Source organism: Saimiri boliviensis, chromosome 10 (genome assembly GCF_048565385.1).
Source record: "Saimiri boliviensis isolate mSaiBol1 chromosome 10, mSaiBol1.pri, whole genome shotgun sequence".
In the NCBI taxonomy this organism is placed as follows: domain Eukaryota; kingdom Metazoa; phylum Chordata; class Mammalia; order Primates; family Cebidae; genus Saimiri; species Saimiri boliviensis.
The window spans coordinates 405,924-424,175 of record NC_133458.1 but is presented as its reverse complement, the minus strand read 5'-3'; the positions used below and the strand labels follow the sequence as shown (position 1 = coordinate 424,175).

The following is an 18,252-nucleotide window of genomic DNA, read 5'->3' as shown; positions in this document are numbered from 1 at the left end:
AAATAGCCAATTAAAAAGCTGCCATTTGTGATGAGAAAGAATGAATCTATTCTTGTGGATGGAGGAGGGGCTTCTTCAGTGTGGCTCCTGGCCTGCACCTCTGCCCTCCCATCAGGGCTGAGTCTCCTCCAGTGGCTGGAATATTTTTCCACCTCAGGCAAATGGGTACTAAGCCCCTCAGAGTCAGACAAAACTGACTCCCTGGATGGCCATGTGCTCCCTGGAGGGCCATGTGCTCCCTGGAGGGGTGTGTGCTCCCTGGAGAGCTGTGAGCTCCCTGGAGGGATATGTGCTCCCTGGAGGGGTGTGTGCTCCCTGGAGGGCCGTGAGCTCCCTGGAGGGGTGTGTACTCCCTGGAGGGGTGTGTGCTCCCTGGAGTGGTGTGTGCTCTCTGGACGGGTGTGTGCTCCTTGGAGGGCTGTGTGCCAAGCCCCTTCCCCCTTCCCACCTGCTCTGCTCTTAGGAAAGTCAGCAAAGGCTGGTTGATCTGGCACACTCTAGGTTTGACTCCTTGGGGACATGACTTTTAGCCAAGTGCTGTATTCCTCCTGACAATGTAGCCATTTGGTGGAGCATGGAGTTCATTAGAAATAGATTTTATTTGCCTGTAGCATAAATGTGACTAAGGCTCGGCACACAGAGATTCACATATGTGTGTGCATACAGGCACACACATGTGTACACCCCCAACACATGCAGACACCCATACACATGTGTAAACTCCACCCCATACGTGTAGACACCCCCCAAACACATGCAGACACCCATACACAAGTGTGCACACCCCCACACACATGCAGACGCTCACATACACATGCAGACACCTACACACATATGTGCACACCCCCACACACATGCAGATGCTCACACACACCTGCAGACACCTACACACATAAGTGCACACCCCCACACACATGCAGACACCCACACACAGGCGTGCACACCCAACCCCCCACACATCCCCACACGCATGTGGACTGTTTGAACGCATGCACACACACTCCTGCATTCAGTCCTGCTCTATTAACAGGTTTTTGGCTCTGTAGAGCTGACAGAGGCTATGTCGGGCATGGTGGGACAAGGCTGAGTGTGCAGGAGCCTCCTACCCAGGGTGCTGCTCACCTGTCAGCTGCCAGATGGAGGTTCCCCAACGGCGATGCTCTGACAGGGGCTCGTGACTGTCTTGAGGGATGGGTGGCTGTTTCCAGCATCCTCCCTGGTGCACTGTGGCTGGCGGGACCCTGCCCACCCTCTCCCTCCTGATCCAGGCTCTGTTTTCAGCTGAATGCAGCAGCCACAATGAACATGGCCAACATGTCCTCTGTGTCCCAGGGCATCAGGTCTGGTCAGAGCAAATTCTTACTCAGCGTGCAGATGTGAAGTCAGATTTTATTGAAGTATTTACACAGCTCATTCCTGCCACGTGGAGGAGTCTGACATTCTACAGAAGATTACAGTTAAAGACACCTGCTGACTGCTAGGTCTTGCATCCCCTGCTCACCAGGTATCTGCCAGGAACAGCGGGCAGCCTGTCCCTCTACCAGGCAGGAGGAACCGGTCCTCAGCTCTGCTGAACACTGTCCCCTGCACCTACCTGAAGAATGATGACCACCCACATCCAACCACCTGATGGTCAGCCACACAACCAGTGCCCGGTGACCGCCTGACCACGATCGCCATGCCCACTTCCTCCGCGTCCCCTCTGGGTCACAGCTCAGTGTCCACACCTGGTCACTGACCCAATACCTTCAGTTACCACAAATCTTTGTTTCCTCAAAACCCTGAGTGGGTGGGGGATGCCCTCTTTGTCCTTTTAAAGCCAGGGAAGGCTGGGGGTGGGTCTCCCAAACCCTACAGGGAGAAGCAGCAGCGGGGCGGGGTGGAGCTGATGGGTGGGACTGAACTAGGGGTCTGCAGCCTCTCACTGCACTCCACAAACTCCACCATCCTTTCCTGGCCACCTGCCCTGGGTCATTTGCTCCTCAACACCAGTCCCTGATGGAGCCTCTGCAGCCCCCAGAATTGGTGGGTTAGTTGTTCTCTAGATCTTCTGACCGCCTCACCTGCGTCTCCGAACTAACCTTGGGCTCATTCTCCTCAGAAGTTCAAGGATGAGTCCATTGCAATAGAGTGGTATGGCCAGCATGGCCTGGGGAGTGCAGGATGGGGCGTGGCTGGTGTGGCCCAGGGCATATAGGATGGGGCATGGCTGGTGAGGCCCAGGGCATGCAGGATGGAGCGCTGACCATCGGGGATTGAGGGGTCTCTGGACACTGCTGGTTTGCCATCCTAACAGCCCCTGTGTCCGGCCTCATTTTACTGGGGTGATGCCGTCAGGATGCGTGAACTTCCCTGTGGCCGCCTCCCAGCACAGCTGTCCTGACCTTTGGCACCTCACTCCAGCTGGGGTCTGTGATGGCACCAACGCATGGGAAAAAGACATTCATTTTTAAGGGGAAAAGCAGAGTCAGATGCACTCAAAACAGCCCAGCCCCGCTGTTGAGGCCCCTGGACTAGGAGTGGGTGGCCTGCTGAGGTCTGCCAGGCACTGCGGGGACCAGGGCACGTCACAGGCATGGAGACTGCGCCCAGATGTCCCTGCCCTTCTGCAGCCAGCTCAGCAACGTCTCCAGACACCCTCTCCAAGTCTGCACGTCACCCTTCGCCTGGAGGAACAGCTCTGGGGAGGAGGCCTTGAAATAGTTGTATATGTTGTTAAAATAATTCTCCATTCGGACAGAAATGATTCTAAGATTATTTTTGTTAAAAAGATAATAGGTTTTCGGTTACCACTCAGCTATTTCTCGTGCCCCACCTGACCCCATCACCAGGGGCTGCAGGCCTGGCTGTGGCTGGCCTGAGGCTGAGTGCTGGGCTCTATGGCCCTCACAGGGTGGAAAGTGACCTCCCAAGGCAGAGCCCGGGCTGCTGAGGGGCCTCTCAACACCTACGTGGAGGGCGCCTCTCCTTCATGACCTGCTCTCTGGATCTGGTGGTCTTCTCAGCCCACTTTCCATAGGGAGGCGGAACAGCCCTGTGGGGGAGGCTGTGCTGGGCCCTGTGGGAAGAGTTGGGTGGGGAAGGGCTCTGGCAGGCCAGGTGGGAACCCCAGGAGGGAGGCAGGTTGCCCTCGCATTGATTTATCCTGGTCTTAATGTCAGGGGGGCCCTGACCGGCTTCCCTCTATCCTGCAGACGAGGGGGCTGCCCTGTGGGACCTGGGAGGCCGCCCTGAGATGGCATGGACGTCACCTGTGGTCGCCCAGGCCCGTGCTGAGCCATGCAACTGCATTTCCACACTTCCTCCTTGGCTTCCCTGTTCTCTTCGAAATGGATCCAACTACATGGCTGAAACGCATGCTGAACAAAGTTACCTAAATGCTGGAGTCTAAATCGAGTCAATGACAACAGGACCCCAGTTCCACGTGTGGGGTTTGGCGGACAACCAGCTTGACTGCATGAGGACTGGGCTGACCTGCCCGACAGGGTGCCCGGGCTTCTGGAAGGGGGAAGCCCGCGTCAGCCTTGCCTCAGCCCCGGGACCTTGGGCTCCCGCTGCGCCCGACAGGAGGGGCTCGGGCTAGATGACAGAGGTCTCCGTCTGCAGGAAGGACTGGGTGTGGGAGCCTCGGTGGAACCGCAAGGCGCCCTCCGAGCCGTTGCGGGAGATGGAAGAGCCACAGACCCTGTAATCCCGGCTGGAGGACGGGGTCGGGCACTGGCTGCGCCATTTTCGCTTCAGCTCGCACTGCACCTGGGGAGGTGAGGGCACCAGGAGCACCTGTGAGCCCGGGCAGGGGGGTGTGTGTGCTCTGAGGAGCACGGCCCACGAACCTCCGGCTTCCCCTCCTGCCTCACCCTGTGTGGATGGTGGGGCTACATCGTGTCCTCGTCAGATGGACAGAAACAGAAATGGTTTGGGGAAGAGACGCTGGAGGGAGTGGGAGCTGAATGGCCAGGTGAGGGCCAGGGGGACGCTGCTCAGCTCCCAGCTCTGTCAACAGAGACTCACGAAATGCTGTGCAGCCCCAACCCCAGTCCAGGCCCCGGCTTTCTGGGACTCACAGGCAAGATGCTGACCGGGGAAAAAACAGATTCTGTCTAAACCCGGCCGGGAGCTTTCCCGGGAGGCTCTGAGAGGACAGCAGTCGATGGTGCTCGGGGTGGACGGAAGGACGGGGCGAGGGGGTTTGGAAGCTGGGCCCAGAAAGTGGGCTTGCCTGTGTCGCTGTGGGCTCTGATGGGGACACAGAGAGTGTGGGGGCCTGGGCAGTGGGACTGGTCCACAGAAGACAGGCGCACGTGGGGGCCACAGCCGGGGTTGGGCAGCATTTCAGGAACCAACCGAGTACCTGTGCCTGGTTCCAAGGTGGCCGCGGACTTACCTCACTGTTCAGGAAACAGTAGAGGACAGCCACCACCAGGCCCTGCAACGAGAAGGGGTGGTCAGGCAGGACCCCCTTTGTTGTGGGGGGGCCGCCGCCTCCTCACACCTACCTGGAACGACCCAAGGCACAGTTCAAACAGAATCTGGTATTTGGAGGAGATGCTGATGGGAAACACGGCAAACACCATGTAGTGGACGCCAAACAGTGGGATGAGCAGGAGCGTGGACTTGGCCAGCCTCCTGCACAGAAGGAGAGGAGCCAGCTCAGCCGCTGGACTACGGACCCTCCTCATGCCTGGCAGGGTCTTGCTTAGGACCGGGCAGCTGGGCGTGGAGGGGGGTCCCACACCCCCTCGCCACCGCTGGCGTCACCGGCTAGCAGGAAAAGCCACCGCTCCTTTATGCTTATGTCTGAGGCCCTGTGCAGATCCAGCACTCAGGACCCGGGAACACACATTCCAGAAAGTGTTCATTTCTCCCAAATTCCCCCACAACGACACATGCTGTGCCCCAGGGTTCATGGCTACCAGGGGCAAGATTCCTTGTGAGTGACCCATGGCCTGCAGGGGCCTTGCCTGGGTGCCCAGCCCATCCCGAGGCCTGTGAGGGTGCCACATGGGACGAGAAGGCCAGCTTCCATCGTGGCCACGTGAACGTTTAAATGATTAGGCTGATGCCTGCTCCTGGGTCCGCGGCTCATAACAGCTGGGCTCCATGGGAGCCAGGCTTTTCAGTCAGCAGTAGAGAACCAGCCTAATTCCCACTATTAACTCTTCTGCAGTTTGCTGGAAAAGAGGCCTCCCTGTGGCTGAGCTCCTGGCCCTGTCCAGGGAGGTTTTGCTACTTCTGTGACCAGAGAGTTACACAGAAAGACCTCTGGTGGCTGCATGGGTGTCTCGGCCTTTTCTGTTGTCCTGGACCGAGAACAGATTTTATTGTTCCTACTTAATTCTGTTTCCAAAATAAAAGCACCCATCTCCAAGCGTGTTTAACAAACACTCCCAGAGAATCAATACGAAGGAACTAAAGAAGAAACTACACAAGATTCACAGGAAATCAAAGCTCTGCCTGAAGGCCAGCAACGATCTTGTTCCTGCTTCTCTGCCATGGCAGGCACCATCAGCCTCCCCAGAGCAGGGACGACGAGGTCACACTGCCACGCAGGGTCTGATGTGGAATCCCATCCCTCAGGTGGGCAGGCAGAGATACACACTCCCTGGATTTAGATGCCACATGGCAGAATTAGATTCTCTGGTTGACTAAACTCTTTCACGATATTCTGGTGCCAGGCAGCAAATATCCAGCAAACATGGACTCTGTCAGTGACATTATGATTTCCATTTTACAGATGAGGAAACTGAGGCACAGAGTGGCAAAGTTACTTCCCTCAGGCACCAGTAGTATCTGCACCCAGCCTTGGGGCTCTTGGCCATGCTCCTGCCTAACTGTCCCTCCCCAAATCCATCCTATTTTCTAAGGCGGGAGTAAAGGGAAACGCAGACCAGGCGCCCTCCTGACCTGGGTAGCAGGGGTCCTGCCACAGAGGAGCTCTGAGCACAGCCGCCCTTCCAGCCCCAGTCAGTCTGAGCCCGAGGTGCCTTCTGGCTGGGCCAGCCACTTTCACACCAAGCCAGTGTTTCGTTTATACTTGAATTTTTGGATTTTACCTTTTCTTTATAAATGTTGATATAAATTTATGGAGTCTTTGCATTACTTTAGAGATTTCCCAGATCATCATGAATTAGCTGGATGACTGGGGGTGAAACGTCTGCCCTGTCTTCATCTACTGAAGGGCAATCACGATGCCATCTCATGTAATCACACAGGGAGGAAACACATTCTGAATTATTGACTACAAGGCCTGGTATTAGGGCTGGCAGTAGACACATGGACATGGACTATGTGGTCCGAGCAGGAAGACAGAATTAAATGTAAAATCAAAATACTGTGTGGCCAAGGAGAGACGGATTGTATAACATGCGAATGGGCGGAAGCTTAAACAAGCCAGCTCACTAAAGAGGACTTTCTACTGGCCTTGAAATAAAAGAAAGGGTGGCAGCTTTCACAGTCACCAGGGAAATGCTGCCCAGGGCCTCTCTGAGCTTTGGGCAGGAGCAGAGCCCTGGGGCCCAGCCTCGAGGTGAGGCATGGTGGAGGCGGAGGCTTAGTCACCATGGTGACTACGCAGGGCTTCCTGGGGCTGGGGTTTCCAAGGGCTTCCTGGCAGCGCTGGGGGGTTTCCGCACAGCATCCCCACCAGGGCGGCCAGGCCGGGGACACACACTCACTTGTACTGTGACTGGTCATTGCCGCTGACATCTGGTGACGTTAACTTCTGCAGCAAAATTCTTATGATACTGATGAAAAGGACAAAATTGACCTGCACAAAAGAGATAAAAAGTTTGTGAAACGGACTCACAGAGACCTAATTTCCCTGAAGTCCACCTGATTTCCAACCTCCCCTCCTCCCGCAGTCCCTCCCTCCTTCCTGGGAATTGCCTCTGGGGGTCCGCAGCCTCGAGAGGTCCTTTTCTGGGATGGCTGAATGGAACGGGTCATGTCTATTTAATAAAGGATAGGGGGCCTGCTGTCTGCCCAGCTGTGTGACTGCACAGACAATCCACGTTTCAACAGGGGCTACTTACAATGATGGAGATTAAAATCGGTATGCGTATGACCCACCAGGGCACGCTGTGGTCGTTCGTATCCCAGCAACTGTGTGAGAGGGATGGGAAATCAGGTTACCGCCGACCGCTCTCATAAGAGGGGCGCAGGAAAATGAGGGCTGCTTCACACCTGCACCCGCCTGGGGGACCGGGTGCCCCTCCCAGTGTGCCTGCCCCCCGCACCACGGAAGCGTCATTTCTCTACACTGACAGATCGTACAGGAGTCTGTCCCAGTGAGTGATTGTGTTTCATTTTATGTACCTCAAAATGATAGTCTACTTATAGGGAGGAAGGACACAGGCTCGGTCCCAGAAGCCGGGACCAGGCAGGACGGCGCTGAAGCCGTCCTCTCTGAGCATGAGTGCGTGTGTTGGCTCCATCCAGCCAATGTCATGAGCAAAGAACCTTCCTCCTGAAAGTTAGCTTCCCTCCACCTCGTGAGTGGTGTGCATGTGTGTGGCAAACGGTTCAAAATGTCCTTAGAATGACCGAAGTGGGCGAGCTGCCGGCTCTCCATCTCGTAGCACATGGGGTAGCTGTGACCCTGGCTGGTAAAATGCCTCAGTGATTCCCCCACAGGGTCCACACCCTGTCCTGAGAGTCTGCAGCCCTCCCACAGAGCAGAGTCTCCATCACAGGCCTGGGCTCTGAGCTCCCTCGGAGGCTGAGGGCAGAAGTCTTCCAGCTGGTGCAATCTCAGACCGGCCTGAAGAGGAACAAGGGGCCCAAGCCTGCAGCCGGCCGAAGGGGACCGGGTTGGGGGGCAGTCCCCAAGGCTAGAAGTGCCCCTGCTGAGTCCTCCCAGGTCCTCAGGTACAGAATCACACAGTAACTAGACTAGGTGGGTGTTTCAAACCACCAAATGTTGGAGTGATTTGTTACTAGCAGTGGATAACTGATACACACTGAGGCCCTTTATGAGGCAGGAGATTTGTGCTGGAGTCACGTGTGCCGGTATCTGGGCCATGGTCTCACTCAGGGTGAGTACAGGGCAGAAGCGCTCTGGGCTGCATGAGCCAAGACCAGCCCTTAGGAAGTGCCTGGTGCTCTTAGCACCGATACCTGACCTTGCACACTTCAAACAGCGTGCAGGAAGTGCCGGGTGCTCTAAGCACCATCACCTGACCTTCAAACAACTTGCAGGGAGTGCCGGGTGCCCTCAGCACCGTCACCTGACCTTCCGCACTTCAAATAGCGTGCAGGGTGCCCTCAGCACCATCACTTGACCTTCCATACTTTAAACAACCTGCAGGGCACTTGGTTTTCTTCTGTGGACGTTGCTGTGCCCACCAAAGGGGCTGCCCCAGTCTCTGCCTGGCTGATCCCAATCTCAACTGTGCTGTAAAACCTGGCTCACTTTCTGTCTCCCACATGGGCTCCCTTCAAACACTCCAACCTCCCAGCATTCCTCCCCAAGAATCTCCCAGATGCTTCCCGCAGACGCTCCCTGTCCTTCCAACCAGGTAACCTTCTGGCTTCCAAAAGACTTCATGTTGCCAGATGCTGCCCTGCCCGTTTTTGAAGCCATGGTCTGGGCATGGACTCACCCGGTGTCTTCTAAGTAGAGCCTGGCCACAGTCCACGCCCCGATGCAGACGGTGGGGAGGCCTGCAGAGAGACGCCTGGTTACACAGGCAGAGCGGAGCCACGCATGCACACAGATGGGTGCCCTCACCAGCAGAACCCTCAAGGACATGCTTTCTCCCGGGAATACGGAGTGCAATCTCTTGTTAAAGTCTTTGTAAATATTTACAAGTTTATGCTCATGCCTTCGTAAGCAGTGAAGATAATTACACACATGCTTGAGAGCTGAGAATCCGACACTTTGAGACTTGCCATTCTGTACAGAAGTGTTATTACTGGAGGCCACGGAGGTAAATGTGTCACGGAGGAGATACATTCACTGATTTTGTGGCCACCCAAGTAACTGTTGGCTGCATCTGCCTCATCCCCTCCACGAGGATGTCCCAGATTGTACCCCTTTCCAACCCTGGGCAAGGCAAGACTTCCACTACCTCGTGTGGTTAACTTCTCTCCTCTCTGATCCCCACCCTCAGTGAAAGCTGAACCGGGTAGAGATGGGAGGAGGAAATTGTTTTGTGACTTGTTAGCAGCCCATTTGAATTGGGGTCAAAGGGGCCATGAATGGGAGCATTTTAGACTAGGTTCCTGGTTACCAGAAATATTAACATGTTGTTCATAGGAGCCTCCAGTCGTCCTAGAAAAACTCTTCATAACATGACCCTGACATACATTCTATGGGGGCAGCAAAGCATTTTTCTGAGCTGAAAAAGTTCGCATTGTTTGGTCAGATGGGATGGGAATTAGGAACTTGCGGGGTTTGTGGGTGGGAAGGGGCACGCTTACCCCATCCAATCAGGAGGTAGGCCAGGAAGCACCTTCCTGGGGGGAGCATCGCCACCAGGAGGGTGTGGAGGTAGAGCCCCTCCACCAGCAGCCAGAAGAAGTTGGCCATGATGCAGTACTGCAGGAAGACCAGGCTCAGCTTGCAGCCCACCTGGAAACCACAAACAGAGGAGAGCAGGACCCAGTTAGGTGACACCAGTTCACAGCAAGCCACTCCAGGATACAGGGCTCTTGGTATCCGTCCAAGGAAGGAGGAGACACCGGGTGCTATAGGGAAGGGATTAACACAGTGGCCAGGGCGCTGGCCTGGAACGCCTTCTGTTAGCACCAGGCCCTGTACGTACGCGACTCCAGGGCGCGATCACTGAAAGATAAACTCGGCGTAGGCAATTGTGAACAGCCCTCCCTGAGAGGAGCTCACTCACTGCTGGAGGGTCTTAGGGTGCAGCCCCTCGCCCTCGAGCTCGAGTGCAGGTGGAGGGTGCAGCACCTCCCAGCTTCCCTCACTAGCAGCTCATGTGAGCAGCGCTTGGGAAGAGAAAACAATGGACCCACATCAGGCCCCCAAATTTTCTTTTAAATTTTTGACAACCCTGTAAGTTCCTCAATTGTAAAAAACTGGTTTTAATGTTAGGTAACCCAATTAAACCTTAAAAAGGGGGAAAACAAGAGAAATCTGCCAAATAAAATATTTTCCGAGGAGGTTTTAAAAAGGATTTTCACTGGGAAAGAACAAATAAAATAAATCTATTTTAATCTCTCAGACCTGCATCTAACTAAATGTACCAGGCATTTCAGCCTTATGAGCAAACATGAAACTGCTATGTTTAATCACTGAGCTTATATAAAGTGTGCTGAAAAAGGATAGTATTTTCATTTCCATTTATGTTCATATATATCCATAGATAGAGTCATATGTAGGAAGCACATATGTACAGGTAGATGTGCTATATATATATATATGTCAGATAGATATACCTATACATATTTGTGGGTGAATATACTTATATATATGGGTGAATATACACACATACAGATGGATATATATACACATACATCAGATGGCTATCCCTATACATACATATGGGTGAATATACTTTTATATATATGGGTGGATATACTTATATATGGGTGGATTATACTTATATATGGATGGATATACTCATACATATATGTGGGTGGATATATATGGGTGGATTATACTTATACATACGTAGGGGTGGATATACTTATACATACATATGGGTGGATATACTTATATAAGGGTGGATATACTTATACACATATATGGGTGGATATACTTATACACATATATGGGTGGATATACTTATACACTCATGTGGTGGGCTTTCAATTTGGCCTCCAGGGTCCTGAGAGCCGCTGAGCCCTGCAGGCTGCCCCTGACCGCCCCGGTGCTCTGGATCTTCCTTGCCTTCCTCTGCCTTTTCCTTTTCCTAAGCATGACAGGGTAGGTGCTTCATTGTCTGAAGCAGTGCACAGGTGAGAGTTACCCTTATTGATCGTCTGTGCCACCAGGGCAAGCCGAGTGCCTGCACGCAGATCTCAAGTGTCAATACCTGCTGAATGGACACTCAGGTCCCAGCAAGTTCTGCCCTGGGCATCAGGACAGAGCCTCTTACATGAAAGACACACGTGATGACACAGCCATGAACACAAGAGAGCCACAGCAGGTCAACTTGTAACTCATTGCCGCTCATTTGAATAAAATGAAATCAAGTTTTAAAATCTCTGGGCGGTGGGATTCTGGGATGTGGTGACTCATCTGAATGCAACTTGTCTTTTCATTAGGTAAAAGACTTGATCTTAAACACAAGGAGGAGTAAATTGCAGATGAACCAAGATACAAATGAACAATCTTAGAATAGAAACCTCTTAATCAAGATGGGAAATCCGAAAGGAAAACAAGAAATGCTAAAAGGATAGAAGGCAATTTTTGGTTACATAAACTTTAAAAACGTTTAGATGGCAAAAATACCATAAAAATACAATTGACAAATGATGAATTTGGAAACATATTGACAATGGAAGTGACAAATGGTTAATTTTTACAACACTGATATTACAGATGAATGTGGTATTTAGAGTGCCGGACCAGCTTGTGGAAAGATGCCAGTTCTCAGCAAGTGCCCTGCCCCAGAGTGAGTGTGAGAGCCACAGAGGCAGTGCCAATGCCTGCTAGACAGGCAAAACGGCAAAACCAGTCAGGTCTCCGGGCTCTGCTGTGATCCTAAGTGCAGCTGTCAGCTGTCTCAGCCTTTTGGAAAGCAATCTAGCAAAATGTATTTACTACAATGTAAAAATACACATGCAGCCAGGCGCGGTGGCTCATGCCTGTAATCCCCAAACCTTGGGAGGCCAAGGCGGATGGGTCACTTGAGGTCAGGAGTTCGAGACCAGCTTGGCCAACATAGTGAAACCCCATCTCTACTAAAAATACAAAAAAAATTAGCCAGGCCGGGCGCGGTGGCTCACGCCTATAATCCTAGCACTTTGGGAGGCTGAGGTGGGTGGCTCACCTGAGGCCAGGAGTTCAAGATCAGCCTGGCCATCATGGTGAAGCCCCTTCTTTAAAAAAAAAAAAAAATTAGCTGGGTGTGGTGGCACCTGCCTGTGATCCCAGGTACTTGGGAGGCTGAAACATGAGAATCACTTGAACCTGGGAGGCGGAGGTTGCAGTGAGCTGAGATCGTGCCACCGCACTCCAGCCTGGGCAACAGAGTGAGGGTCTGTCTCAAAAACAAAAGAAACAAAACAAAAAAATAATGTGTTGAAGCCTCACCTGCTGTGGGATGCGTTAGTGGGTGGGGCCTTGTCGTGGGGGTGGAGCTTTGTGATGCCATTAGTGCCCTTGTAAAGGGACCCCAGCAATATCCCTTGCCCCTTCCACCATGTGAGTGTGACCCAAATCTCCGTCACCCCTTCTACCACGTGAGGACACAGAGAGGAGTCAGACCCGAATCTGGTCATGCCTCCACGCTGGGCCTCCAGAACCGAGAAGTAAATGTCTGCCATCTATGACAGCAGCATGCCCGGACCAAGACACCCTGTGCCGACAGCCTCACCGGTGAGCCCCACCTGGCAGAAATAAGAACACGAGTCCATAAAGACACATGTGCAATGATGTCTGCAGTGGCAAAAGAGAAAAATCAAGTGCAGAGCAGGCCCCGTGCTGGGGAAGGGCTACATGGGGGACGTCAGGCCACACGAGGGGCAGTGTCCTGCCTGACAGTAGGCACCAGCCTGAGGGGCTCTGGGACGTCCTGCTGACATGGCAAAGATGATGCAGAAAGAGTGTGAAGTTTCCATTTTCTTTCTAAAATGGGAAGAAAAACATCTCTGCATTTTTCCCATGTGCCCATTCACCAAACAAGCACATTCTGTGAGCACTGGCGGTCTGGGGAGTGGCAAGGCCTCTAGGGACTTCATCTTCCACAGCGTGACCTTCAAACCACATCACACAGGCTCTGGAGCGCAGCAGGAGGGGCCCGGCAGGCCACAAGGGGTCCTCCAGGGCCAGCTGCCACCCTGGCGTTGATGTGAGAACACCTGGCCAGGAGGCGCACCAAGGCCCGGTGCCCGGTCAGCAGCTGGTCCCTCCTCAGCCCTGTGGCCTTGTGGGGAGCCTCTGTGTGAGTGTGAGTACACGCAGGTGCACACATGCATGTCAGGCAGTCCCATAGAACCCATAGAACCTTCTAGGAGTCCCATAGAACCTGCCGTGGCCACTGTGAGACTAAACAGCAGGTCTGCTCCAAGCCCCGGGCAGCCCAGGACCCTAGAGGAAACTGTGTCTCTGTCTAGACCACGTGGAAGGGGTCAGGAGGAAAACTTTTCATGTTTTTGGCTGATCCTAATGTCCTGAGAAAAAGACCCTGAACCTATTTTGGGGGGGCTGCCCCAGGTGTTCTGCTTGGGAGAATAATCGTGGTTTAGTGAAGCCAGCGGGGAACAAAAAAAATCCAAAAAATGCAACTGGAAGGAAAGATACTTTTCCCTTTCCTTATGCCGAGGTCTGACTATATTGCTGGCTGACTTGTTCACTCAAAGTCTGAGGGTTCTTAGGGGACAGCGAGAGGGAAGACCCAGCTCACCTTCCAACTGGCCTCAGGCGCCTCCCCTCCCTCCTGTGTCTGCTCGCACACCTTCCCTTTGCCTCCATTTCCCCCTTGCTGGTACAGGAATCGCGGGGCACCTGGCACAAGCGGCGAAGCACCTCCCTCTGTCCTCACAGAGCTCAACTCCAGGAGCCGGGACCCACGCTGCTGGATGTCGTGGGGCCCCACGTGCTCCTGGGCTTTGGAGCCCGAGGCTCTGGGCCGGTTGCTGGGTTTCCCTCGGCTCCGTTGCCTCATCGGTGAAATGGGGCAACTGCTCTTTCAAAGGCGAATGAGTGTTCAGCCACGGTGTCCACAGAAACAGCCTGGCCTTCAGAGAAGGCTCCACGCCACAGACAGGGGTCCAGCCCCTCCCACCGGGGCAGCCACACTGGCTCAAACCTGCCCTGGCTTGGAGATTCCAGGCGCTCCTCTCGGGTTGAAGCGGCAGGGAGAGTAGAGAGCAGAGAGCTCCAGAGCAGAGCTCCCAGTCCCACTTTCTACGTCGCAGGCCCTCTGGGGTCTGTTGGGGTCCTCCAGGGTCTGTTGGGGTCCACTGAGGGTCTGTTGCGGGACCTGTGGGTCTGTCAGATGTCCTGAGGGTCTGTCATGGGTCACTGCTTTCTACACTGAGGGTCTGCTGAGGGTCCATCACGGGTCCGGAGGGTCTGTTGAGGGCCATTGCTTTCCATGTTGCTGGGTCTGCTGAGGGTCCGTTGCAGGTCCTGAGAGTCTGTCAAGGGCCACCAGTTTCTATGTTGCAGGTCCTCCAGGATCCATCAGGGTCCACTGAGGGCTCGTCATGGGTCCTGATGGTCTGTCGGGGGTCCTGAGGGTCTGTCAAGGGTCGGTTGCGGGTCACTGCTTTCCATGTCACAGGTCCCAAGGGTCTGTCACGGGTCACTGCTTTCGATGTCACGGGTCCATCGAGGGTCTGTCGTGGGTCCCAGTGGTCCTCTGAGTGTCTGTCAAGCATCTGTCAAGGGTGACTGCTTTCTTCATGAAGAGCTAAGGGCAGGGAGATCTGCAGAGTGAAGCTTGAAACCCTCTCGGTGAGAGAGAATCTGACCGTCTTAATACTTCTTACGGGCTTTTACCACGGTTACACATGGAGGGAGGCCCTTGTCCCAGCACAGGAACTCCAGGGCCCCAGCTCCACCGGGGCACAGGGTTTGCCAGGTGAAAAATCTTGTTTTTCATTTTGTTATCACAGCAAATCTGATTCACATGCATCATGCACCGCGTTATCCCCAGAACCACATTTTCTGCATGAAGACAACAGCCTACGAAACAGCTGATGTCTGTGCAGTTATAAAGGGCTTTACTATCTTAAAACTAAGTTAATTTAAGTCTGTTCAGACTGAGCAACTGTGCCAGCTTACGGGCCTATCTGCGTGGAATGTGGAAGGAGAGTTCAGCACTCCTGGCTCCTTCAGAAGAACTTGGTAGCAAGGGTTTTAGATCAAGAGTGAGGTACCAGGGGTATGACTCCTTCAGAGATGCCGAGTATGTGGAGCGCTCTGGGCCAGCAGGGATGTGCTTGGTAGAATGGCCTGCATGTAGCAGGCACTCAACAGCACTTGCTGTAAGAAACTGACTTGATTAGGTGCTAAATAACCACCAACAGCCACCACAAATACAGCCAAGGGAGAAGGGCCTGGGTGGAGTGAAACACCCTGTACTGCATTTACAGGCACTAATAATTAAGATTATCCTCCTATCCAAGAGCTGGACCCAAGACATTGACAGACCTGCAGCTGGCTGCGCAACCAGGCTTTGCATGGAATTTACCTGTGACACAGAGCATTTACCGCTCAGAATCCAGGAGATTCAGACAGAAAGCAACGGCGTTGTGTGTGTTCATCTGTGCCAAGATTTCCCAACCCAGATGTGCGTGAGGAAGGGTGTGGCTTTCTTCAGGCTAGGGCTGTGGGGGCCAGCGCTCAGGGCCCTTTCATTTCGCAGCCCTGATGGCACCTGGGACCCCCCACACTCCCTGCCTCAGCACCACCTCCATGTCTCAGCTGCCGACGGGGCCTGCTCTGGCCCCAGCCTCTCTGCCAATCTCTCTGTTTCTCAGCTGTGACCCTGTGCCAGCACTGAGACATCATCATCGTGAGAAGGGGGAACAGAGACAAAGGGACAAGACGGTGGGACCCTGCGGTGGGGGTAGCCTCACCCAGGAGGACGGCTGGTCGGGGCAGTGCAATGTGCCCGAGCTGGAGTAGAGTACGTCGTCCTTGACCAGCACTGAGATGGCTCTCAGGATGAAGGACAGGAACAGGTTCAGGTGGATGTAGTTCCTGGTGCAGTGCAGCTTCCTGAAGTGGAGGAGCGGGGAGAAAGGGATTGGGGGGAAGGGAGGGAGGCACAGAGAGAGAATCAACACTGACTTTGGAAACACCCTAATAATCACCTAGGTGGTTTTAATCTTAAAGATGTTTTCTTTTTATGGAAGTGAATCATTTATTTATTCCTCTATCATTGTATCTTTAAGTTTCTAGTTTTGCACTGTGATAAATAGTTTTAATTCCAGAACTTTGGGAGGCTGAGGCAGGAGGATCACTTGAGCCCAGGAACTTGAGGCTGTAGTGAGCTATGATGGTGCTGCTGCACTCCGGCCTGGGCCACAGAGCAAGGCCCTGTCTCTAAAAAAGAATTTAAAAGTAAAAAATAATAAATGATAAATATTTTTGCACATACATCTTTTCCCTTATCTTGTACTATTTCCTTAGGATAGATTCCTAGAAGAGGATTTTACAGTAAAAGCATAAGTCAAGTGGAACGCAGCTTATGTGCCCGGGGCCTGCCAGGGCAGGGGCCCATGCCACAGGTATGGAGGCTGAGTGGCCAGTACGTCTGGCGTTCGGGGGCTTGGGCTCCAGGCCCTCAGGCTCAGAACTGCTTCTCTCCTGCTTCTCCTGTTCCATCCCTAAGTCACCTTTTTGCTCTGACTCTTCCACCTTGAGCGAGGAAGCAGCATCAGCCTGTCCTCAGCTAACCAATTAATACCTGGCCCTCGAAGGTCTTACTCCACTTGATGCATAACTCCTTTGTTAGGTGGGAAAAGCTGCCTTTTCTAAAAGCTGATTTTCTCCTAGTCACACGAATGCTGTGGAAGGCAGGCCCCACAGCAAACCTTCTGGGATCACCTGAGAGCCCGTCTCTGGCCCTGGACCGACACTTGGCCTCCTGGCCCTGCCTGGACTCTGCACATCACCCCTGCTGGCCCTCATGACGGATGCTTGGCGCGGGTCAGACCACAGGCCGGTGCCTCCCCTGCTCCCACCACAGTGACTCTCAGCTCTTCGTGCCTCTTGACCTGTGCGCTCCAGTCAAGTTCCCTGAGCTACACAGAGCAATGGAGACTGCAGTGGGGCGAGTTCAACCAAGAACCTAAGGGCTGCGTTTAACATTTTCTTTACTTTTAATTAAATTTTAAAATGGAAGCAGTGTAAGCTCTGTTTCCGTTACACTGGTGTTGGGGGCACCGTCTCTCGCCGTAGCTGCTGCGTCACGCATGGCGCTGTGTTGTGTGTGTTGCGGGGGCATGTGCTCTGCCTAGCACTTTACCTCATATGCCACGGGTCTAACTGATAGTGACAGACTGAGTTGAATGATTTTTTTCTCTACATGAATGGAACACTGTAACACGAATACTTACGGAGGCAGCATGAATTATAGTGATACTTGTGTAAATCATACTTATAAAATGGAAACACTTGTTATTTTAATTAGAATACTTATTTTTCTAGTTTAAGAAATGACTGTGGGCAAATTTTAAAATTAAAAATGAAGGCATACTACTGGTGCAGAACCAGGTAGAGATGAGAAACACATCCTATGACCAGAGAAACAGAGGGAAATAAAAGAGTTGAGGGCCTGAATGGGAACCACACTTCGCTGAGACAGAGAAAAATGAAAAAGCTCTGTTAAGAGAGAGATCCAAGATGGCTGATCACTAACAGCTCGGGATTGTAGCTCCCACTGAAAGCGCAAAGAATGAGAGGACGCCACACCTTCACATGAATTCTTGTTGCTCACGCACTAGGAGATTCCCAGCGGAGGAGCCCCACGGGTCGCCAGCGCGACTCTTGTGACCGGCGAGGCGGTTTTGCCGGCGCCTTGGAGCGATGGTTCTTGGTGCAGAGTTGGAAAAGCACCATCAGTCTTAACGCCGCTGATTTGGTCGGTGCAGTGGGTTGCTCAGATTTCGGCGCTGAGAATCAGTAAGTTGGACGTCCACTCAGAAACCTAATTACAAAGACGGTGAATTCAAAGAGCACAGATGGATAAATTTATAACGAAGGGAGGAAAACGGCCAAAAAAGGCTGAGAATGCCCAAAACCAGAACGCCTCTCCCTCAGCGGGGGATCCCAGTTCCTCATCAGCAACGGAACAAGGCTTGATGGAGAACGAGTGTGTTCCAATTACAGAAGCAGGCTTCAAAATGTGGATAATGAGAAACTTCTGCGAATTAAAAGAACTTGTTTTAACCCAATCTAAAGCAACTAAGAACTTTGAAAAAAGGTTTGACGAAATGTTAACAAGAATACACAATTTAGAGAGGAATATAAGTGAATTGATGGAGCTGAAAAACACAATACGAGAACTTCGTGAAGTATGCACAAGTTTTAACAGCCGAATTGATCAAGCAGAAGAAAGGATATCAGAGGTCGAAGACCAACTCAATGAAATAAAACAAGAAGTCAAGATT

At 52.9% G+C, this 18,252-nt stretch overlaps 1 protein-coding gene across 1 annotated transcript in view; it reads right to left on the bottom strand.

Annotated features, from left to right (window-relative positions):
- Window positions 1-247: 247 nt before the first annotated feature.
- Window positions 248-18,252, bottom strand: part of VIPR2 (vasoactive intestinal peptide receptor 2) — a 101,315-nt gene continuing 83,310 nt past the window's right edge. Inside the window, exons 6-13 of the mRNA XM_003941846.4 lie at window positions 15,715-15,856; window positions 9,421-9,571; window positions 8,601-8,661; window positions 7,032-7,101; window positions 6,675-6,766; window positions 4,497-4,626; window positions 4,385-4,426; window positions 248-3,753 (exon numbers count right to left, since the gene is read on the bottom strand). Of these exons, the coding sequence (XP_003941895.1) occupies window positions 3,580-3,753; window positions 4,385-4,426; window positions 4,497-4,626; window positions 6,675-6,766; window positions 7,032-7,101; window positions 8,601-8,661; window positions 9,421-9,571; window positions 15,715-15,856 (862 nt within the window). The 3' untranslated portion in view covers window positions 248-3,579. The remainder of the gene's footprint in view (window positions 3,754-4,384; window positions 4,427-4,496; window positions 4,627-6,674; window positions 6,767-7,031; window positions 7,102-8,600; window positions 8,662-9,420; window positions 9,572-15,714; window positions 15,857-18,252) is intronic.